Raw genomic sequence first — 24,410 nt, forward strand, 5'->3', positions numbered from 1 at the left:
GGTCTTAAAATAAGGAAAACCCGAGTTCAGATAGACACCAGCTAAGTGATCCTGCGCAAGTCATGTTGCCCCTGTTTGCCTCAGTTTCCTCATCTATAAAATTGGAATAATAATAATAATACCTACCTCCCAGAGTTATTATGAGGATCAAATACTATACATATTCATAAACACACATGAATATGTATATGTGCATGCATGCATGTATAGACCAATACAACACACATCAATCAATGCACACCTGTATTGCATATTGTAATACATATGTATAACATACATAGGCACACTAATATGTATGTGTTTATAATGATCTATCACATACATTGTATATGTACTCATCTTTCTCTCTCTCTCTCTTTATATATATATATATATATATATATATATATATTAATATAAAATCTCTTTTTATATTCCTTCACAGGAGTTTCCAAGGCATGTCTACTCTTCTTATTGAATGTTAGTGGGAAATCCTAAAAGTTTTATGAGGGACATGCAGTTTAAAAAAATGCAGTTTCGTTCAATGTCTTTGATTAGAAGTTGTGATGTAAAATACTATATACACAATATTTATATGTACATATATGTATACATAGCATAAATACATAGAGAGAAAGAGAGAGCATTTAGCACAGTGACTAACACATAGCAATGTAATATTCATGTTAGCTAAGAGGGTGATGACAGTGCTCCAATGGTTTTATAATTGCTACTATATAATACTCCACTAGGAACATGGTGGTGTAGGCTTTGGCCAGAGTCCTCATTTGAGGGGCTACTTTTCAGTATAAGACATACTCTTAGCTCAGAGCCCAGAAACTTCAGCTTTAGCTCTTTAAGTGAGAAAGGCAGGCCATTCAGCAAGCCAATATTTGGCTAGTGAAACAGCCACAGCTGTTTTTGTTTTGGTTTGGTTTGGGGTTTTTTTTCCACTCCATTAAAGGAGAAATTTGTCAATTGCCAGAATTTCTTTTCAGAAGAGTCTTTGACTCCAGGTATCAGGCTCTTTTGGAACACAAAACAGCCAGTTGGTTAAACAGAAGCCACAAGCATCTAGTTTGTCTTTGAACCGTGTTGTGGCTGCGTCTGAATTGCATTATATCATCCCAGATAACCATTTTATTTGGGAAAAGAAATTCCTCATAACTTTTGTTAATTCATGACTGCCAGTCTCTACCTCCTCAAGATTATTATTATAGGTTGCTCTTTCAAGAAACCACCAAAAGTTGTCTGGGGTACAGGCTCTAGGGATTTTATTTTGCTGCTGTTGTTTTCCTCCCTTCTCCCAGATTCTGTGGGCCTCCCATGACAGTAAAAGTACAGAGAGAAAGCAAGGGATAAAATTGTCTTGGTACGGCTCAGGAATTGCTTCTACTTCCATTCTTTTTATCAAATTCCTGTCTTTACTATGCATTTCTTCTTCTCATTCTCAGACCCTGAGCTTCCCTACACAAATGTTTGGTGGATGAATGAATGCTGCATATCCTGTGAAACAAATCGAAACAGTAGCTCGGGTGGAGACATTATGGTAGATTTCCAAAGTGTCAACTTAATAGAAGGGGGAAGGTGTTTAGTATCAGGATTCAGAAAAAAGAGAATTAAAAAAGTGGAGTATTCTGATGTAGCCTTTGGTGCTACAAGTAGAAAAAAGCAAAAGGAGGATTACAAGAGGTAATGTATCTAGCAAATTCAAGTTGGAGTTAATTTGAGAACAAGAAAGGGTCACTTGAGGAGAAAAAAAGTTTAAGATATTAGATAGTTGATTAAGATAATAATAAAGGCTCTTAAAGCTTTCAGTAAAATAATCTTGTTGTTTGTCCTCCCTTCTCAAAAGGAACCATGACATCAGGGAGATGATGCTGTGACATGCAAGTGAATTGGATTTAAAGGAGAGAGGATGTGCAAGATCACCTGTCTCACTGTCCCCTCCAGAGACATCTGGATTCAAAGACCAGAAATAGCTCAGGATGACTGGAGATGCCCCTGGATGCAATGGGAGACCTCAAACATTTTAAGCTTAAATCTTCCACAGGTCTCAGATTGACTGAGATTGAACTCAATCAGTGATTAGGCTAGTCCCAAAAAAATCTAAATAAATAAATGAATCTGAAGAGGGAAGGCCCTCAGGATTTCTGGTCAAAGCAGAAATGATTTCTAATAATATTTAATCTGAGTCAATCAAGACCCAAACAATGACCAAAAGGAGCTTAGCCTAGGACTGAAGTGACCAGTTGCAAATAGATCGGTTTCAGGAAGTCAACAAGAGTGGAGCAGTTTTGGAAAACCATCTGATTGAGAGATCTGTGGGATAACTCATTTTTTTTTTTCTATGCTACTATTTCTGGCACCATATACTTTCCCTTTTTTTGCATGCCACATAAAGAGTCTAAAGAGATGAAAGTCATTAATGACAACTTTAAGAAGGGATGAATAATAACTCACAAGAATATTACACCCAGTACGGAACAGCTAGGTGGTGCAGTAGAACTGGAGATATTAAGTTATGAGTTCAAGTTTGGTCTCAGATAGTTGTTGGCTATGTGAACCTGGGCAAGTCACATGCCCACTATTTGCCTCAATTTCTCAACTGTAAAATGGGGACATATTGGAAAAAGAAATGGCAAACTATTCCAGTATCTTTACAAAAAACCCACAACTGAACAACCAAGAAACAAGCACCCTAAATTTATAAAATCAGCTCTGTGAGACAGACAGTAAAAGCTTCATTCTTCCTAATATGTAACTGAGACAGAGGAACAAGTTCAATAAGTTGCCAACAGTGACATGCTGTAAAAAGTCAGAGCCATAGTTTAAATCCAGGTCTCAAAATTCCTGGTTTGGTGTTCTTTTCATACTATAAATATACCTCTCTACAGGTCAAAGCCTCTTGAGAAAACAAACAAGGAAACAGAATTATTAAGGAGACAAAACACTTCACTATATTCTTCTGCTTGAAGTACAAAAGCAAATTCAAAATGTGATTTACTTTTAAGTACAAACCATAAAGACTATCTATGTTTGTTAGAAGTAAGTAGATCAAAAACAACGGAGATGCTGATTCTGCACAGACACCTTCACATTTCAAGCATTTTGTGTATCTTGCTGCCACTAACATTAAAACCAATTTTATGAGGCACTCTGTGCCAGTAACAGAAAAGCTACATTTTTTAATGGCATGATGCCTGCTCATAAACCTATATGAATCCTAGCAGGAACTTTTACAATGAGCTAAATGAGGTTCTGTAATTTTAAATCAGCTTTGAAAGAACAGGTGATAGTTTCCATTTGCAAAGATGAAATATTTATGCCCCTTTATGATTTAAATTTGATAAGCATTAAATTTTCAAAAATACTCTTCTCTTATTAAGATATTTTAAAAGGAAAAAACCCTTAAAATATTACCTATAAAGCTTTTAATCTGCAAGGCTTTGCACTATTGCCATCCTTAAATTTTGTATATACATGCTTTGACCATAAACATTTCATTCAGGAAAAGAGAGCTTGAGAATGCCCTTTTTCAGCAACATAAAAAAACCTAGAGAATAAAAAAAATTTGCTTTTGAAACATACATCATCTTATTACAGAGTCAGCTTGGCAATTCTGTAGCTCTCACAGTCAATTAAGTACTAGCACTGTCATTTTCCAAAGGAGATAACATATACATAGCTCTATCTCCTGCAGCCACATAAGTTGGGCTCTTAGCTCATGAACTATACAGCTCAGGTCTTTTCAGCAGGAGAGACCTCACAGGAATTCAGTGATGGGGTAGAAATTAGCACTCTTTCTTCACTGGCTGCATTGAACTCCATGCCCCAAATCCCCTGCTTTGGGACAGGGCTGCGAACAAGAGTTGATGTATTCCAAATGAGATGTGAAATAAAGGCCTGGACCACTTATGCTAATTATAAAGTCCCAGGATACTTTTCTCAAGACTGTGGAGAGAAAGGTGTTAATTCTAGTTTTCTGGCTAAATTCCAGTTCAGGTAATTACATTCTGCTTTCCTAAATTCTCCCTGCTGTTTCAATTAGATATGGTATTGTTCATTTTCTGTCTTTAACCTCACCCCCCAAAAAATCCTTTTAAAGTTCAATCATACATACCCCTAGTTTTGTTAATATATGATGACTAATATGTTCCACTTCAAAAATTATATTCATTTTCAGACTCAGAGTTAGAAGGTAGAGTTCATTTTGTTTAACCTCTACCTGAACAGGAATTTCTTCTACCTCACACCCCACAAATAGGAGAAGGGAACTATTTCTCATATTCTCTGCTATAACCTGGCAGAGAAGATAAAGGATATAATGAAGTTTAGAACCCCCGGTAAGTGTTGTCACCAAGCACTAAACTGATAACATCCTTATCACAGGATCTTATTTTATATGTGAGTAACCTCTTACTCGATTTTAAATAAAAGTATATTCATATTAATTTCTGAAAAGCAATGTGGAATAGCAGTGGAAAGGATATGGGACTACAGAGGGTGGAAAATTTTGCTTACAGAACTGTGTTTGCCATTTATACGATGTGGGCAAAATAACTGAATTTCTGTATCACAAACAAATCTTTTATCATATGAAAAAAAGAATAATAATTTCTCTACTACAAAAGAATCAAATGAAATAATTAAACCACTTTGAAAAGTTATTATACTTTAACACAGTGAAATAAATAGCATTTTATTTTATAATTAATATGCTATAATAATGTAGCATTAATAAAATAACAAACTACTATTCTACAATCATTCATATTAGTATATGGTACACTCTGCCAATACAACATGTATGAATCTGACAAAAGATTCTCCTAGTCTCCTAGAGATGATCCTTATTCACATTCATTCCCACAATGACACAAAAAAGACCAAGTCATTTTTGAACAGGTCACATGATCCAGGAGATCTGGAATCAAAGGTCCTGAGTCCAAATCCCATCTGTGTGCAAATCATTTAATTTCTCCAAATCTCAGTTTATTTATTTGTAAAAGGGAAGACAGGAATGAAACTAAATGACTTCGAAGGCCCCTTCCAGGTTTAAATCCCAGTAAGTATAGGATATTATTCCACAGAATTTAGTAGAGAAGTTAATGTTATTCTCCCTGAGGTCACTGCATATGGAACAAGATTTCTTCACAAGTAGTCACCAGCCCCTGCAATGAAGGTATTCCTCTGTCACTGAATTAGCCCTGAGGACCTTTGACCCCTATTTGGCTTTCTGTCAAAGAATCACAGAATATCAAAGCTAAAAGGAACCACAGCAAGTAGTCTTTTAGTCTAATCCATTTCTGATAGTAATCCCTACTAAAAATACCTGAATACTAAGATGACCTAAAGGTCATTACAGACCTTCAAGAATGGAGAATTCATCACTGCCAGAGTCAGGTATTACACACTTTGAGAACTTTAACCATTAGGACATCATCATGGTACCAAACCTGAATGTGATTCTTTATATCTTTTACCCATTACTCCTGATTCTTTCTTTTGGGGGCAACTCCCAATCTTGTCAAAAGAAAAAAAAAAGAAAAAAAAGCAAAGAAAACAAACAAAAGCAAAAATCTAAATTTTATCTTTTCTATATGGCAGTCCTTGGTATTTGAAAACTGCTCTTCTCCAAGCAGAACACTTCTAACTTCTTCAGCTAATCTTCAATATGATATGAATTCAAGGCCTTTTACTGCCCTGGTTGTCCTCCCCCATATTTTTTTTTTCAGATTATCACTGTTCTTCTGAAATTGTGAAGCTCAGAAATGAACCCAATACCTCAGCTAACCAAAGCAGATCATGTAGGTACTATCATCATATTTTAGAATCTATGGCTTTATTAAAGAGCCCAAGATCACATGAGGATTTTCACATTTCTAAATTGTTTTTTTCTGACTCACATCAGCCTAGACTCCACTAAAACTGTCCAATTAGTATAAGGTAAATTTCTTTTTAATCATACCTTTCATCATTCTGCCCTCACAAAGTTGATTGTTTATGCCCCAGCATGAGACTTCACATTTATGCAAATTAATTTACATATGGGGCAATGGCAGCATAGTGAACAAACAGCCAACCTCAGAGTCAAGAAAATGTATACTACTGACACATATTGGCTGGGTGAGCCTGGGTAAGTCAATTAATCTTTCAGTGACCCCCATACATTGTGGAGAAAGTACTGGTTTGCATTAGTAGAGAAAACCCATCAGGTGATAGGCTTTAAAAGTTTGAACTCCTTTAAAGGTGTGAACTAAGTACATAAGTACCTTGTAAGAATCCTAACAAGATTGCATCTAATGAGATTTTTTTTCCCCTCCTTGGCCAAGTTTTGCTTTTTTAAAAAATTTTCCCCATAGTAACAAAATTCAAAGTAACTTACTACATGGATGTCCTAACACCTTCACTTCGTCAATAGCTAGGTAGCCATAATGTCCGGAGGTTACCACTTCAAAAATTACCTGAAAAATAAAGAGACATTTTCATTAGCAGGTCTGTAAATTTAACAATCTATGTGCATCACTGAAAAGAACATTAGACACAAAATCATAGGACATAGTTCAAGTGTTGAGACTTCTTAATAACTGTCATTCCCTGCAAGTTACTTCAATGAGAGAAACAGTTTGTAGACTGGATAAAGAAAGTCTTAGATTTGAATCTTGCCTCTAATTTAGGAGAGATTAAACCAGGTTACATAATTTGAAAATCATCTTCATATAATATTTGCACCCAAGGGTGCAGATAAGATCAATAACAAAAAAAGATTGCTAAAGAACAGATCTCTCAGGGGCAGTCCTGAGGGAATACACATCCTAAAGGGAGAATAAAGTAGTTGATCATCCTAAAATGGAAATGATAAGAGAGATTAGTTAGGTAGGAAAAGTGTAAAATCAGAGATCAGATTAAACTAGGAAGACAAATAAGTACATGTTAAGGAAATAGAGAATGTGAATACATATGATTCTTTCTAGGAATTTATCAATAAAAGGAAGAAGACTTACTAATTGTATAGTCCTGGGCAAATTGTTTATGTTCTCTGACTCATATTATCATTTTTAATAAAATATTTCATTTCCCCAAAAAATAAACATTAAGAATTTTTTTTTAAAGTTTTAAGTTCCAAATCCTATCCCTCTCTCCTCCCCACTGGATACAGTTCAGCAATCCAATACAGATTATATGTTTCTCACATTTTTTCTTCAACTTTAAAATGAAAATAATATAGGACTTTTCCCAAAGGATTTTTGTGAGCATAAAATAAGGAAAAGCACACAAAGTATTTGAAAATCATAAAGTGATATATGTGTCAGTTACTACTAACTGGTAAAAGCAGACCTACATCTGAGTTATGCTTGTGAGTAGCAAAAAAGATAATATGAGTAAAGTGTGTTTTTATTTATAAAAATGTCTTTTTATTTATAAAGTGTTACTCAAATGGGCAGTTAGGTGGCACAATGGACTGAGCACTGAACTTAGAATTAGGAAATATCTATGCCATGAAAACCCCAAATGGTGACAGAGTTGGATACAACTGAAATGAGTGAATAACAGATTATTCCTATCTTCCTATCATTCTCCAGTGATGACATAAGACATTTTCGGTTATTTCTTCATCCTATAGTCTCCCAGGTTACCATCTCCCTCCATTTCTTTTCACACCACCACAGCCACTCACTATTATCCACAGCTGTACTAGAGCTGTGATTCTAAAATCTGAAAATCCCCTTATTGATGATAATATACTATCACTCTTATCTTTCACTCTCATTCACTTCTAAATTTATTGTTCCTGGAAAAATCAGACTTGGAGCTCAATATTCCCCCTTTAAAATTCTGACCCTAACTGATGCAACTATATATTTTCTTCTACCTTTAATTCCTTTGCCCCATTTTGTTCCCATTATTTATGACGTGTTGATGCTCAGTATTGCATAATTCACCTCTCTTTAACTTCCCCCTACACACGCCTACTTACAATCTGCTTTTTCTAATCACACTCCCAAATCACTAAACAAAGCAAGAGGAAGTCACACCACTATGTCCAGAGGGTCCATTAAAAATTGCACTCTTGCTGCTTCATGGAAATCCTGTTATTTTTCCTCCATTGATTATCCTTCTACTCTCAGCAGTTGTTCCAACTCTTCCTTATTTAAGTGCCCCAGGTCACCCTTACCCTTTCTGTCTCCACTGATGTCCTTGATTTTGCCTTATTAAGAAAATCAAGGCCATCTGTTTGGAGGTCCCCATATGTGCAGATATTGCTCAATCCTTATCTAATATCTTCACTCATCCTCTCTTCTTTTACTCTATTCTCTAAGGGTGATGTAGTTCTTTTACTTGTTAAGGGTAACTTTTCTACTTGAAACATATTCTATGGAACCCCTGAGAGCAGATATGGTCAACTGAGGAAAAAACACTGAGAAAGTAGAAAAGGTGATGCAAAAGAGAATGCTGGGGAATAGTCATTCTAAAGGAGGGAGGAATTAAGTGTTTCCCTTCTCTAATTCATTTTCAGTCCTTTTCTATTGATTGATTCTTTTCTCAGTTCCTAAAACAATCCCTTTAAAAATGAAAAAAAAAAAAAATTATCTGACTTTACCATTCCCTCAAATTATCATCCCAAATCTCTCTTCCCTTTCACTTTCCTTTCCTTTCACAACTCCTAGAAATAATTATTTGCATTCCCTGCCTCTATTTTTAAAAATATAATATTAACTTTCTTAACTTGTCAACTCTTAATCTAGCCCCTAGCTTTGAGACTTCCTACCTACCTGACCTCTCTACAGTTTCCTTTGCTAAGTGATCACCTACTTCCCATCTCCTTTAGAATGAATGTTCTCCAGAGCCCTCTCCTGAATCATCTTTACTTTCCCCCCATTATTTTTCCCATAGTGCCCTTATTTGTTTGTGTGCATTCAAATAGTATCCCTGTGAAAAATGATTTTCAAATTATCTAATTGCTTTAATCTCTCAGACTTTTAATGCCCAACCAACTGTCTGCTGATTAATTGATTGAAAAAGTTTGCAATCTAGATAAGAAACGCATGAAAACTTTACCATTACTACAATATTTTTACAACTGTTCAATAAAGCTACAGATGAAAAGTAATAAGGCAAAGTACACGTGAGGAATAATATCATTAATTTTTTGCTGTTTTTGTTTGGTTGTATTTGGCTTTTTGTTTTTTGCCATTTTCTTCTTTCAGTAATAAACTATAATCAAACTATAACCAAAAGGGTTTATTGCCTGTATCACAAAAAGTCCACATTTGAACTCAGGAAGGGAAGTCTTCTTGACTTCAGGCCCAACACTTAATTTTTTTTTTTTTTTTTTGGTGAGGCAATTGGGGTTAAGTGACTTATCTAGAGTCACAAAGCTAAGTATGAAGTCTCTTAGGTCCTCCTGACTTTAGGGCTGGTTTTCTATCCACAATACTATCTAGCTGCCCCTCCTTTTTTTTTTCCCCTTTTTTTGCCACCCAACATTTTATCTCCTGTTCTACTTAACTGCCACATAAATGGTATATTTTGATAATCAAAGAGTTCTGTAATTAAAAGATACCTTAGATAAGACTCAAGCAATGCACAAGAGTGTATGGCCTTTTACCAGCAAAATCACACCTATCTTTTGATAAAGAAAGCAGGAGATAGAAAATGGATCAGAATTTCGGCATGGAATAAAATGGGTCATACTTTGATAGGAAGCCTAGGAAATGACAAATAATTTTTTTCCTTAATTCCTCTGGAGATAAAAAGGACCTCAGAAGCACCAGGAAATTCCTACCTTCTGCCCAATAAGTTCTATCACTTCTACTCTAGTTTGGACCATGAAGGCTAAAAAATGTGGGGAGTCCAGAAATATAATCAAACATAGGCCTACTTATTTCTGCAGTTATGATTGTGACTTGTTAGGATTACTAAGTGAGAATTCAGGTTTTATTAGACATAGTGCAAGAACAACTTGACCAAGGACACTTGCGGCCTTCTCTAAGTCCTTGGAATTCCCCAGTATTTGTGGTGAAAAAGAAATCTGGAAAATGAAGATTGACAATACCCCAGAAAAGTGAATAAAGAGGATTTCACAGCTCACCAAGACCTCCTGGCATCCTCCACTAGAATGCTAGCCCAGAAGGTGCTCATCATCTTGTTCTTTTTTTTTTTTTTTTTTTTTAAATTTTTTTTATTATATATATATATATATATTTTATAATATTATCCCTTGTATTCATTTTTCCAAATTACCCCCCCTCCCTTATTCCCTCCCCCCGACGACAGGCAATACCATACGTTTTACATGTGTTACAATATAGTCTAAGTACAATACATGTGTGTGAATATCATTTTCTTGTTGCACAATAAACATTAGAATCCGAAGGTACATGCAACCTGGGCAGACAGATATTAGTGCTAACAATTTACATTCCCCTCCCAGTGTTTCTTCTCTGGGTGTATCTACCTCTGTCCATCATTGATCAACTGGAAGTGAGTTGGATCTTCTTTATGTTGAAGATTTCCACCTCCATCAGAATACATCCTCATACAGTATTGTTGTTGAAGTGTACAGTGATCTTCTGGTTCTGCTCATTTCACTCAGCATCAGTTGATTTAAGTCTCTTCAGGCCTCTCTATATTCCTCCTGCTGGTCATTTCTTACTGAGCAATAATATTCCATAACTTTCATATACCACAATTTACCCAACCATTCTCCAACTGATGGACATCCATTCATCTTCCAGTTTCTAGCTACAACAAAAAGAGCTGCCACAAACATTTTGGCACATATATGTCTCTTTCCGCTCTTTAGTATTTCTTTGGGATATAATCCCAGTAGTAGCGCTGCTGGGTCAAAGGGTATGCACAGTTTGATAACTTTTTGGGCATAATTCCAGATTGCTCTCCAGAATGGCTGGATTCTTTCACAACTCCACCAGCAATGTATTAGTGTCCCAATTTCCCCACATCCCCTCCAACATTTGTCATTATTTGTTCCTGTCATCTTAGCCAATCTGACAGGTGTGTAGTGGTATCTCAGAGTGGTCTTAATTTGCATTTCTCTGATCAGTAGTGATTTGGAACACTCTTTCATGTGAGTGGATATAGTTTCAATTTCTTCCTCTGAGAATTGTCTGTTCATATCCTTTGACCATTTATCAATTGGAGAATGGTTTGGTTTCTTATAAATTATGGTCAGTTCTCTATATATTTTGGAAATGAGACCTTTGTCAGAACCTTTGTTTTTAAAAATATTTTCCCAATTTGTTACTTCCCTTCTAATCTTGTTTGCATTAGTATTATTTGTACAGAAACTTTTTAGTTTGATGTAATCAAAATCTTCTATTTTGTGATCAATAATGATCTCTAGTTCTCCTCTGGTCATAAATTCCTTCCTCCTCCACAAGTCTGAGAGGTAGATTATCCTCTGTTCCTCTAATCTATTTATTATCTCCCTCTTTATGCCTAAATCTTGGACCCATTTTGATCTTATCTTGGTATATGGTGTTAAGTGTGGATCCATATCTAATTTCTGCCATACTAATTTCCAGTTTTCCCAACAGTTTTTTCAGAATAATGAATTTTTATCCCTAATGTTGGAATCTTTGGGTTTGTCAAAGTTTAGATTGCTATAGATGTACCCTTTTTTGTCCTTTGTATCTAATCTGTTCCACTGATCTACCGGTCTATTTCTTAGCCAATACCAAATGGTTTTGGTGACTGCTGCTATATAATATAGCTTTAGATCAGGTACACTTAGACCACCTTCCTCTGAGTTTTTTTTCATTAGTTCCCTTGCAATTCTCGACCTTTTATTCTTCCATATGAATTTTGTTGTTATTTTTTCTAGGTCATTAAAATAGTTTCTTGGGAGTCTGATTGGTATAGCACTAAACAAATAGATTAGTTTGGGGAGTATTGTCATCTTTATTATATTCGCTCGGCCTATCCAAGAGCACTGAATGTCTTTCCAATTATTTAAATCTGATTTTATTTTTGTGGCAAGTGTTTTGTAATTTTTCTCATATAATTCCTGACTTTTCTTTGGTAGATGGATTCCCAAATATTTTATACTATCAACATTTGTTTGGAATGGAATTTCTCTTTGTATCTCTTGCTGTTGCATTTTGTTAGTGATATATAAAAATGCCGAGGATTTATGTGGATTTATTTTGTATCCTGCCACTTTGCTGAAATTTTGAATTATTTCTAGTAGCTTTTTAGCAGAGTCTTTGGGGTTCTCTAAGTATACCATCATGTCATCTGCAAAAAGTGATAGTTTGATTTCCTCATTTCCTACTCTAATTCCTTGAATCTCTTTCTCGGCTCTTATTGCCGAGGCTAGCGTTTCTAGTACTATATTGAATAGTAATGGTGATAGTGGGCAACCTTGTTTCACTCCTGATCTTACTGGGAAAGGGTGCAGTTTATTTCTATTGCATATTATGCTTACTGACGGTCTTAAATATATACTCCTGATTATTCTAAGGAATAATCCATTTATTCCTATACTCTCAAGAGTTTTTAGTAGGAATGGATGTTGGATTTTGTCAAATGCTTTTTCTGCATCTATTGAGATGATCATATGGTTCTTATTAATTTGATTATTAATATGGTCAATTATATTAATAGTTTTCCTAATATTAAACCAGCCCTGCATTCCTGGAATAAATCCTACTTGATCATAGTGTATTATCTTGGAGATGATTTTCTGAAGTCTTTTTGCTAATATCTTATTTAAGATTTTAGCATCAATATTCATTAAGGAGATTGGTCTATAATTTTCTTTCTCAGTTTTCGATCTACCAGGTTTAGGTATCAGTACCATGTCTGTGTCATAAAAGGAATTTGGTAGGACTCCTTCATCCCCTATTTTTTCAAATAATTTATATAACATTGGGGCTAATTGTTCTTTAAATGTTTGGTAGAATTCACATGTGAATCCATCTGGCCCTGGGGATTTTTTCCTGGGGACTTGATTAATAGCTTGTTCTATTTCTTTTTCTGAAATGGGACTATTTAAGCAATTTATCTCCTCCTCTGTTAATCTAGGGAGCCTATATTTTTGGAGGAAGTCATCCATTTCACTTAAGTTATCAAATTTATTGGCATAAAGTTGGGCAAAGTAACTCCTTATTATTTCTCTAATTTCCTCTTCATTGGTGGAAAGATCCCCCTTTTCATTTGTAAGACTATCAATTTGATTTTCCTCTTTCTTTTTTTTGATCAAATTTACCAAAGGTTTATCTATTTTATTGGCTTTTTCATAAAACCAACTCTTGGTTTTATTTATTAATTCAATAGTTTTTTTACTTTCAATTTTATTGATTTCTCCTTTTAATTTTTGTATTTCGAGTTTAATTTTTGGTTGGGGGTTTATAATTTGGTCTTTTTCTAGCCTTTTAAGTTGTAAGCCCAATTCGTTAATCTTCTCTTTCTCAATTTTCTTCAAATAAGCCTCTAAAGATATAAAATTTCCCCTTATTACCGCTTTAGCTGCATCCCAAAGATTTTGATATGATGTCTCATCATTATCATTATCTTGGGTGAAATTGTTAATTGTTTCTATAATTTGCTCTTTCACCCAGTCATTCTTTAAGATGAGATTATTCAGTTTCCAATTACTTTTTGGTCTATTTACCCCTAACTTTTTACTGAATGTAGCTTTTATTGCATTGTGATCTGAGAAGAAGGCATTTATTATTTCTGCCTTCCTACATTTAATTTTGAGATCTTTATGTCCTAGTATATGGTCAATTTTTGTATAGGATCCATGAACTGCTGAGAAGAAAGTATATTCCTTCCTATTGCCATTCAGTTTTCTCCAAAGGTCTATCATACCTAGTTTTTCTAATGTTCTATTTACTTTTTTAATTTCTTTCTTGTTTGTTTTGTGGTTTGATTTGTCTAAATCTGAGAGTGCAAGGTTGAGATCTCCCACTATTATAGTTTTACTGTCTATTTCTTCTTGCAGTTCTCTTAACATTTCCTTTAGAAAGTTAGATGCTATACCACTTGGTGCATATATGTTTAGTATTGATATGGCTTCATTATTTATGCTACCTTTCAGCAGGATATAGTTTCCTTCCTTATCTTTTTTAACGAGATCTACTTCTGCTTTTGCTTGATCTGAGATAAGGATAGCTAGCTACCCCTGCTTTTTTGGCTTTACCTGAAGCATAATAGGCTCTGTTCCAACCTTTTACCTTTACTCTGTATGTATCTCCCTGCTTTAAGTGTGTTTCCTGTAGGCAACATATTATAGGGTTCTGCTTTTTGATCCAATCTACTATCCGTCTCCGTTTGATGGGATCGTTCATCGCATTTACATTTACAGTTAAAATTACTAATTCTGTATTTCCTGCCATCGTATTATCCCCAGATTATGCTTTTTTCCCTTGACCCCCCTGATCCCCCTCCCCGATATTTAATTTACAGACCCCCCTTGTGACGCGCAACCCTCCCTCTTTTTTTTTTTTTTTTTTAGGATCCCTCCCCCCTCCCTCCAAGTCCCTTCACTTATTCCCCTTTTCCTTTTCCCTTTTCCTCTCCCCCCTTTTAATGAGGTGAGAGAAAATTCTCTGAAAAACAAATATGTTAATTATTTACTCTTTGAGCCTCTTCTGATGAGAGTAAGATTCACACAATGATTCTCCCCCTCACTAAGTTCCCTCAGATATGGTGTATTTTCTATGTCTCTTCCTGGGATGTAGTTTCCCTCTTTTTATCACTCCTTCCCCTTTTTCTGAACCGACCTCCTTCCCTTTACTACACCCCCCTTTTTTTCTTTTATATCAGTAAAATCAAATTATCCTTGAGTATTTTTTATATACCCACAACAGAGTTACAGTTCTCAAGGGTTCTGTGTACCTTTTTCTGTTTCTCTTCAGTCTTGTGGATGTAGATCAAATTTTTTGTTTAAGTCTGGTTTTTTTCTTAGAAACATATAGAATTCCTCTGTTTCATTGAATGACCATCTTCTTCCGTGGAAAAAGATGCTAAACTTAGCTGGGTAGTTCATTCTTGGTTGCAGTCCTTGATCTTTTGCCTTACGGAATATCAGGTTCCAGGCCCTTCTATCTTTTAATGTGGAGGCAGCCAGATCTTGGGTGACCCTTATTGTGGCACCTTGGTATTTAAATTGTTTTTTTTCTAGCTGCTTGCAGGATTTTCTCCTTTGTGTGGTAATTCTGCAGCTTAGCCACAATATTCCGTGGTGTTCTTTTTTTAGGGTCTATTTCAGAAGGAGTTCGATGAATTCTTTCCACATCTACTTTCCCTTCTGTTTCTATTATCTCTGGACAGTTCTCTTTGATAATTTCCTGTAAAATAGAATCTAGGCTCTTTTTTTGGTCATAGTTTTCTGGAAGTCCAATAATCCGCAGATTATCTCTCCTAGATCTATTTTCCAGGTCTATAGATTTTCCCAGTAAGTATTTGACGTTGTTCTCCAGCTTCTCATTTTTTTTGTTTTGTTTGACTGATTCTTGGGTTCTCTGTGAATCATTCATTTCTATTTGTTCCATCCTGACTTTTAAGGAGTTATTTTCTTCTTTCACAGTTTTTAGTTCTTTTTGTAAATGCCCAATTTCGTTTTTAAATGAATTATTTTGCTCTATTGAATTTTTTTCCATTTCCCTAATTTTTTTTTTTTGAGAATTATTTTCTTTTTCCAATTCAGAAATTCTATTTTCTTGAGACTTTTTTATCTTTTCCAATTCAGAAATCCTACTTTCCTGTGTTTTTTTAACCTTTTCTAATTCACTAATTTTGTTTCCCTGCATCTCCTGTGAATTCTTTATTTTTTCCAACTCCAATTTCAGGACGTTGTTATTCTCTATCATAACTTCCCTTTCCTTTCCCCATTTTTCTTCGATCTCCCTCAATTTTTTAAGAGCTTCTTCTAGGAGAGAGTTATGTGATGGGGGGCAGGAATCGTTCCCCTTTAGGTTGTTATCTGATTCTCTGCTGTCAACTTCCTCGGGGTTGGGTACCCGCTCTTTCTCTGTATAGAAGGAATCTATAGTTTTTCTAGCTTTTTTGCTCATACTTAAAAAATGTTTTGGGGTCTGTCCCTGGGGTAGGAAATTATTTACTTCTTTACCAGCTTCCTCCCAGACCGGATGGATGCAGCGGCCCCTGCGCCCGCGCTAAGAGAGAGCTCTGGGAGAGAGTTCCCCACCCCCTCCCTGGAAGCGCCTCAGAGGTGATTAGCACTACTGTGCTTCGAGGGCGTAGAATAGTGAAGACAGCACGAAGCCCAGCCTATGTGTCCGGGTGGGGAGTGGGTGTCTGCAGCAGGTGACGTAAGAAGCCCCTGCGCTCAAACTGGAAGTGTCTGCCAGAAACCGCGGTCCCTAGTTCAAAGGTTCCGCTTCTCTGGGACTTCCTGGAGCTGAGTTCCACTCCCTCCAGCTAAGCTAGGCAGTGTGTGTTGCCTTGGGCCGTATCCACCCACTTGTCAGTCTCTTAACTATTCTCAGGAGGTAGCTGAGGCCACGCCCCCTGGTGCCTGAGTCACCCCCAGGGTGGGGGGGGGGGAAAATCTAATCTGAGTTTTAAAATATTTTGGCTTTCTCTTCTGAACTGCTAAATAATTAGCAGAGAAGAGCTAACAGCCTGTGCCAGATTCCTTTACCTCAGTGGCTTCTCTGATCCCAGAGCCCCTCCCAGCGCAATGGGCGCAGTGTGCCCCTACCCCACTGTCTGTGCTGGTCTTTCTTATTCCTCCCCTGAGAACTGACCTTTCCTGTTGAAACTCCAGATTCTCTTCAGCTGGTAAGTCGTGCTTCCAGTCCTTGTGGTATCTATCAGTCCTGAGCTAATTTTGAGACTTAATTTATCTAATTGGTTGTGAGGGAGTGAGGACGTTCACAGAGACGTGTGTTTCTTCTCCGCCATCTTGGCTCCGCCCCCATCATCTTGTTCTTTCATCTCTTCTAATTCTAGCCATTCTGAGAGTCAGAAAGGTGCTATTCTGTTTGCAACTACTCCAGTCTGGGAGGAATTAAAGACTTTACTTAGTACATCTTTCCACTGTGTAAAAATAAAGGTGCCAACAGATAGTCTGTAATTGGCCCTTAAAGGTCCCTGATACTTGAGGGTATCAGTACATGTTGTCTAAGGAAGAGTGCCACTAGGACACTTTTGTGCTACAAGTTTACAAACCAAATCATGCTCAAAGGCAACTTCTGCTAAGGAGCTCCAGCTTTCTTCAGTCTAAACCCAGCTGACTCTCTCCCCTTTACTGTGCTCTCCAATTAGTACAAAATCAGTACAAATACCAACTCAGTATTTTAAGGGAGAGAGGAGGAATAGGCCAACAAGCCAAGATGGCATAGTGGGCTCCTAAAGAAATTTAAGCTAGAAGGGAAGATAGTCAATTGTTTGCTTATTTTAACTTCTTCCTGCAAACTTAATCCTTTTATTTACCCAATTCTCTCACTGGAGTCACCCAGTTATTTTGGAGAAGAACATGGGCAGGAGTCTGTGAATAGCAACACATGGCCTGTCCAGTGACAACAAGGAGAGAAGAGGTAACAATTTGATGGTTCATGAAAAAATATCTATCCTGACTTTCTGTTCCTCTGCTCATAACCTGCTTCAACCAATATAGATGCGATGGAAGAAATCTGGCAAATGGATGTGACCCATTATAAATCTTTTGGTCGTCTATCTTTTATTCATGTCGTGGTAGACACCTTTTCAGGATTCACATTTGCAATGCCAGCAGCAAAAGAGACAGCCCGAGTGGTCACTGAATTCCTTATACAAGCTTTTGCAATTATGGGTGTGCCACAAGCAATAAAAACAGACAATGGACCTGCATATACGTCCAAACATTTTACACACTTTTGTGCACAGTATAAGATTTTACATACCACGGGCATACCCTTTAATCCTCAAGGGCAGGCAATAGTAGAGAGAAGAAACAGAGATATTAAGACACTCCTCCAAAAACAAAAGAAAGGGGGAGCCACAGGTAGCCCTAGGGAACTTCTAAATTTAGTTCTCTATACCATTAATTTTCTAATTTTTGACAAAGATGCACTGGCTCCAGCAGACAGGTTTTATAACCCACCAGAAGGGCAGTGTCCAGTGAGAGCATCTCCACTGTCCTTAGATAATCGCCAGGTGATGTGGAGAGATCCAGAAAGTGGTGAATGGAAGGGACCAGATAGGTTAACTGCCTGGGGGAGAGGGTTTGCTTGTATTTCTTCAGCAGGAGAAGGAATCAGATGGGTGCCAACGAGTCATATTTGCCTTGTCCATCAGAGAGAGACAGAAAAAGAGAAAGACCTCAAAATAAAGGAGAAGATCTAAGAAACATCTGACACTGAAAGAGCATGGATAATAAGAAGACTGTTAAAGAACTTTAAAAACCAGCAGGAATCATTGGACTTCCTCACACAAGATGAGACTTATGGACAATGGACTTATGGACATTTATAAATTTTCAATTTATGATTATGTTATATACTTCTAGCATGTGTTATGTTACTATGTTACTATATGCTTATGTAATTTATGTAATTATCTGTAATACTTCCCATATTGATGGATTTATGTTTCAAGGTCATTTATGTAATTATCTGTAATACTTCCCATATTGATGGATTTATGTTTCAAGGTCATGACTGTCCTATGTTCTAAATCAAAAGAAAGGGGGAGATGTTAGGATTACTAAGTGAGAATTCAGGTTTTCTGGACAATTACAAGGTGAGAACTCAGGTTGACTTGATAGAGGGGGCAAGCTCATTGGCTGGGGTGGTTCTTCCCAGAAGCCCTTGCATTATCCCACGCCCATTCTCTGGGAGAATAAAAGAGAGGACTCTCAGAGAAAGAAGAAGACTCTCTGCATTACATCAGGCCTGACGGGGCTCTCTGCAGGAAGGGAAGTCACTTCTAAGGACAAGAGTTAACAGCAACTGCCTGGAGACAACGGTTCGTTACAGGAAGAAGAATCTGTTGGAGAGATTTGAGTAGAAGACACAGCAGATCTCTTCCCAGAGAGCGATCCAGCAGCTTCTGGAGACAACAGCTCGCTACAGTGACTCTTTCATCTTCTACCTCATGCATTACAACACAAGGAAAAGCTGACTGCTGAGCTATAACTAAGTCACATCATTAACAGACTATCCTTGCTAGTTATGTTAAGAACTTTTAGACTTAAATCTCTTTAAGCTTGCCAAGTGCTAGCTTTGAATAATTTCAGCCTGGGGGTAGAAAAGAGGGAAAATATGTGTGTTTGCATTTATTTATATATGTGGGTATGGACATATATATATACAGACACACACCCACACCCCTGCACATACACATATGTGTATGTGCATATGTGTCTGGGTTAACATAGTTCCAAATATATATACTCAAAAATGATCAATCAAAATAAAATTGTTTTCTGTGTACTAGGAGATTGGCGCAGTCTCTAGATCCCCAGGTTAGGGTCACCTACTCTGGCAATGCCAGAGGATCCACTTCTAGGAGAGAGGAACACTGGTACATGTGTGAACATTTGGTGTTGGACAATCAGACTGCAAGCACCTTGAGGACAAAGACTGTTTTTTGCTTTTGTATCCTTAACTTAGCAAGATGCCAGGTACATCAAATGTCTGATTGATTGATTCACTGGTGCTATAGCTTTTCCTGTCCCTCCCCTCTCCCCCAAACATGGAAAGAGTTATCTACATCTCCAAAATTGCCTGACTTGAGCATGTCAAGGTTCTTCCTGAATTTGCAAAAGAGGATGATAAAACTCTTCACCCCCTTCCTTTGGCTACAAAGCCCTCTAATTTGGGCCATAAAAACCCTCCAAAAATGGACCTGGCGTTTAGACATTTTCCTTCTTCTTTTTCCATTCCAGTATAAGGAACAGAATCTAACCTTCAAACTATGGGTATCTAGCTGTCCAGAAATCCAGGATGGATGGGACACTCCAAAAGTCTTTGAACTTGAATTTGAAGGAACTAATGCTATGTACTAACTGAATTAAACAGAGAACCTAATTTCCTTGGTGAGGGAATGAGAAAGAGTTGGGTGGATAGGGGATGGCTTGTAAATTTGTTTTTGACATATATATTTTAAGTAAATATAGTTTTATAAATGCTAATCTGATTTTAAGTAGTTAAATGGAACCTGAATACTAGGCACAGAACCCTTGAAATGATTGGGGAGGGCAACCACTACTGGTGGCTTAAATCTGATGAATGGAAAAAACAAAAACAAAAACAAAAAACTCTCCAATTCCCTCCTGGAATGGAAATCGAATGTAACAGGTCATTCCAAGAGAACAGGGACAAAGCAAAACACATCACATATATATCACAAGTACTGAGAGCATTTAACTTTGTTACTTCCAAACATTTAAAAGAAGTTTTTGTTTTGTTTTGTTTTGCTTTTTTTTAAAGACTTGCCATTTCTGATCTTAGTTTTCAGCATCACTATCTCCTCTCTAATTATCATGGGCACACTCATATGTCTCTAATATGTAAATTGTTATAAAAGCTTTTTGAGGGTTGAGACTTGTTTTTTGAAGTTACAGGACAATATTTGGTACATAGTATGTGTTTAATAAATACTTAATGAACTGGATTGGATTTCACATTGGAAATGGAGAAGTCATGAATTCTGCCATTCTTAGCTATTATGTAAACTTCACTTTCAAGTGTCTTTTTATGACAAGGCACTATAACCACTCTGTACCACACCTTTGCACAATTGCTGCAAAATTAAAAATTGTAAAAAGAAGAAACAATCTGGCAAGACAGCATTCACACAGAAAATGAATAATATACTGTCAGTTAACTAAGTGTTAATGTCTTTTACAGTTACTAGTAGCTTTCACCCACATTAAGAATGTTCTCTTGGGTTTTCTAGATTAATACTGTCCAAACTAATTTAGTTGTGTGTGTGTGTGTGTGTGTGTGTGTGTGTGTGTGTGTGTGTGTGTGTGTTTTAAAATAATACCTTGAAGTTTGCTAATTAGTCATCATTTACGATTTCCTATGAACTGGAAAAGGAGCCAATGGATAGGGAAAGAGAGATCAGAGTGCCTGAATTTCAGTCTGACAGCTAAGTGCAGTGTGATAATATTTACAAATAGATTCAACTACAATCTCATCAGAAAGGACTCTGACTTTGAAATGTTCTACTAGCAGGAAGAAAAAAAATACAGAGAAGCTTTGTGCTAGAATCAGTCCAAACACCTACACGACAATCCCTTTTTATCTGTCTACTGCTAGCTACCTAGAAATTTTAGAATTAATATAAATCCAAATGAATCATCAAGATCTAATTTCCAACTAATAAATCCACAGATAAAAGAAAAAACTACCCATGACATACTGGGGAAGTACCTTACAGAAAACTATGGAGCTGAAATACATAGATAATCATATATTGACCATTCAAAGTTGCTGATCACTAAGTTATTTAGCTATTGTTCACAGATGGGTAAAGATAATTTTATTATGCTATAAGTTTTAGAAAGCTAAGATTTCAAAATATCACAAAAGATTTTATTTGGTTTTTGGAATTTTTTTCTTTTTCTGTTTTGTCTTTTCCTTTCTTTTTCGTTCTTTTTTTTTTGGGGGGGTTACTTTTGGTCAAAGCTAAAAGGTATGTAAAATCAAAATTAAAAATGTTATCTTGCACCTTTTCACATGTAAATGTGAAATGTAAAACTGCCACAGTTTTAATTTATACACAGAAGAGCCTTCTCTGAAAAAGCAAGATCCTGGGGACAAAAAATGTCATCAAGAAACAATGGGCATTATAGGAAACAATACACCAAAGATCCACACTGTTCTTTACAAATAAGAAAATGAATGAAAGATTGATTGAGAATGACTGCATATTTATCTGCTGCAGAGAAATGATACCACAAATATTGATTTTAGGACACAGCATGCAGACAACATCTTGTCTAATCACATTTCAGCCAGGAGATAAGTTGTCTATTTTAGTTCCAAATTTAAAGGTATATACACTAGTGTCTTACCCTTTTCCCTTCCTTTCCCAAAATGAATGTTTATGGTATATAGACTTGTGGGTAAAAATAACTAAGAACTGCCCACAGTCTCTTGGGTGGACTTGGTAACAAACAGATTGTTAACATGATTTTTGTTTAATTTTGAATAATGTTCACTCAATCTCTTGAACAAAATTAAGAAGAAAAAACAGCACTTACTCAGATATGACACAAAAAACTATTTCTTCTTGAAGAAGATTCCCTAAGATTTGAGGTCATTATATCCTAAGGCAGAATTTGTGAGGAAAGTTTGGTTAAGATGGAGAACAAAGTCTTCCTTCCTGGGAAAGTCAAAAATTCAAAGTGAGTAGGCAATGTGTTGCCAAAATTAGCATGTGACAAAAGGCTAAAAACACTGTATGTGAGGTCAGAGGACCTGACTTCCAATTCCAACTGTTCATTTGACTTCTCTGTGCTTCAATTTTAGGCCCAGTAGATTGCACAGTGGACAGAGTGCTGATGCTGGAGTTAAGAAGGCTCCATTCAAATCTGACCTTGGACACTAGCTGTATGACCTTGGACCAGTCACTTAGCTCTATTTATCTCAGTTTCCTCATCTCTAAAGTGAGCTGGAGAAGGAAATGGAAGAAAGCCTCCAGTGCTTTTGCCAAGACCAAATAGAACTGCAAAGAGTCAGACACCAATAAACAAGAGTGCTTCAGTTTTCTTATCTGTGTTTAACCAGTAGGGACTTTATTAACTATTGATCTTTACTCACTCTATCAGTTATAGACTTTATCTTGAGGGAGTAACAGGAAATAAATCACCAAGTTTTCTATTGTTTTTAAGAATGAGTGATCTCTTTTCCTACAACTTCGTTTTTCTCTGGGTGGCTACTCTCTTCTTGCTGGTCTAAGAGGTATAGCTACTGTGCATTCACCCAATCCAAATTAAGTCTTTAACCCTCACCTATAGGAAATATCCACACCATCCCTTTACCTGTAATATTTCATTGAACCCAGTAATATGGTCATGGCATAAGGAAATGACAGAGAGATATGTATGCATACTGTACAGAGCATTTTACACTTTCCATAGAATTATACTACAAGCCTTTAGCTTAAAAAGGCCAAAGTCTGCCATTTGATCCAGGGCCATCTCCAATCCTCTTAATCTATATCTTGCCACCGGACCTAGATGGCTCTGGAGGGGAAAATGACGTAGATGACCTTGCCCAGCCCTCCCTCACTCAAATCCAATTTACTTGCATGTCATGGCATCACCTCTCTGATATCACAGCATTCTTCAAGAATGATGGGGAACGACAACAAAAACAGTACAACTAGTACACAGACTACATAGATAGAGGCTGCCTCCGACAACTGCATTCAATTTCGGATGTTTTCAGTTTTTTCTTCATAACCTCATTCGGGGTTTTCTTGGCAAGGAACTGGAGCTTCTCTAATGTATTTAATAGATACAGAAACTGAGGCAAATGTTAAGTGATGTTTCAAGGGTCACACAGTTACTAAGAACCTGAGGTTAGATTTGAACTTGGGTATTTGTTTTTTCTTTTTTTTTTAAACTCAATGGTATTTGATCTTTTTCCAAATACACTTAAAATAGTTTTCAACATTCACTTTTGTAAGACCTTGTGTTCCAAATTGTTCTCCTTCCCTCCCTTACCCTGCTTCCTACCCAACACTGGAGGCAATCTGATATGTTACATACATGCAATCCTTTTATAGATTTCCATAGTGCTGTTGTTCAAGAAAAAAATCAAACCACAGGAGAAAAAGCTATGAGAAGGAAAAAAGCAAACAAAGAGACAGACAAAAAAAAGAGGTGAAAATACTAGGTTCAAATTCATTCAGTCTCCATAGTTCTCTCTCTGGATGCAGATCCATTTTCCATCTCAAGTCTATTGGAATTGTCTTGAATCACTGCATTGCTGAGAAGAGCCAAATCCATCACTATTGATCATCCCACAGTCTTATTGTTACTGAGTACAATCTTCTCCTGGTTCTGTTTACTTTACTCAGCATCACTTCATGTAAGTCTTTGCAGATTTTTCTGAAATCATCCTGAACATCATTTCTTATAGAACAATAATATTCCATTATATTTAGCCATTCCCCAACTGATGGGCATCCACTCAATTTCCAATTCTTTCCTATTACAGAAAGAGCTGCTACAAACATTCTTATACATGTGGATCCCTTTCCCCTCTCTTATTATCTGTTTAGGAACCAGACCCAGTAGTGGCACTACTGGACCAAAGGGTATGCATAATTTTCTAGCCTTTTAGACATGAACTTGGGTATTTCTGAATACTAGGCCCAGACTCATCTATCCTATTCCCTAGCTGAACACCAGGCAATAACAAAAAGCTCTGTCCTTTAATATAGCATTTACCTTTTTCGCTATGTATAAAAGTCTAAAAACCAACTTCAACAATTTC

General features: G+C 36.5%; 1 protein-coding gene across 6 annotated transcripts in view; it reads right to left on the reverse strand.

Annotated features, from left to right (window-relative positions):
• The window catches only part of PTPRM (protein tyrosine phosphatase receptor type M), a 938,548-nt gene that overhangs the window by 562,299 nt on the left and 351,839 nt on the right, over nt 1–24,410 (reverse strand). For all 6 annotated transcript variants that reach the window (XM_074275249.1, XM_074275231.1, XM_074275235.1 and 3 more), the window contains exon 4: nt 6,368–6,446. In XM_074275249.1, coding sequence (XP_074131350.1) covers nt 6,368–6,446 — 79 coding nt within the window. The remainder of the gene's footprint in view (nt 1–6,367; nt 6,447–24,410) is intronic.

Source organism: Sminthopsis crassicaudata, chromosome 1, assembly GCF_048593235.1.
Source record: "Sminthopsis crassicaudata isolate SCR6 chromosome 1, ASM4859323v1, whole genome shotgun sequence".
Taxonomy (NCBI): Eukaryota; Metazoa; Chordata; class Mammalia; order Dasyuromorphia; family Dasyuridae; genus Sminthopsis; species Sminthopsis crassicaudata.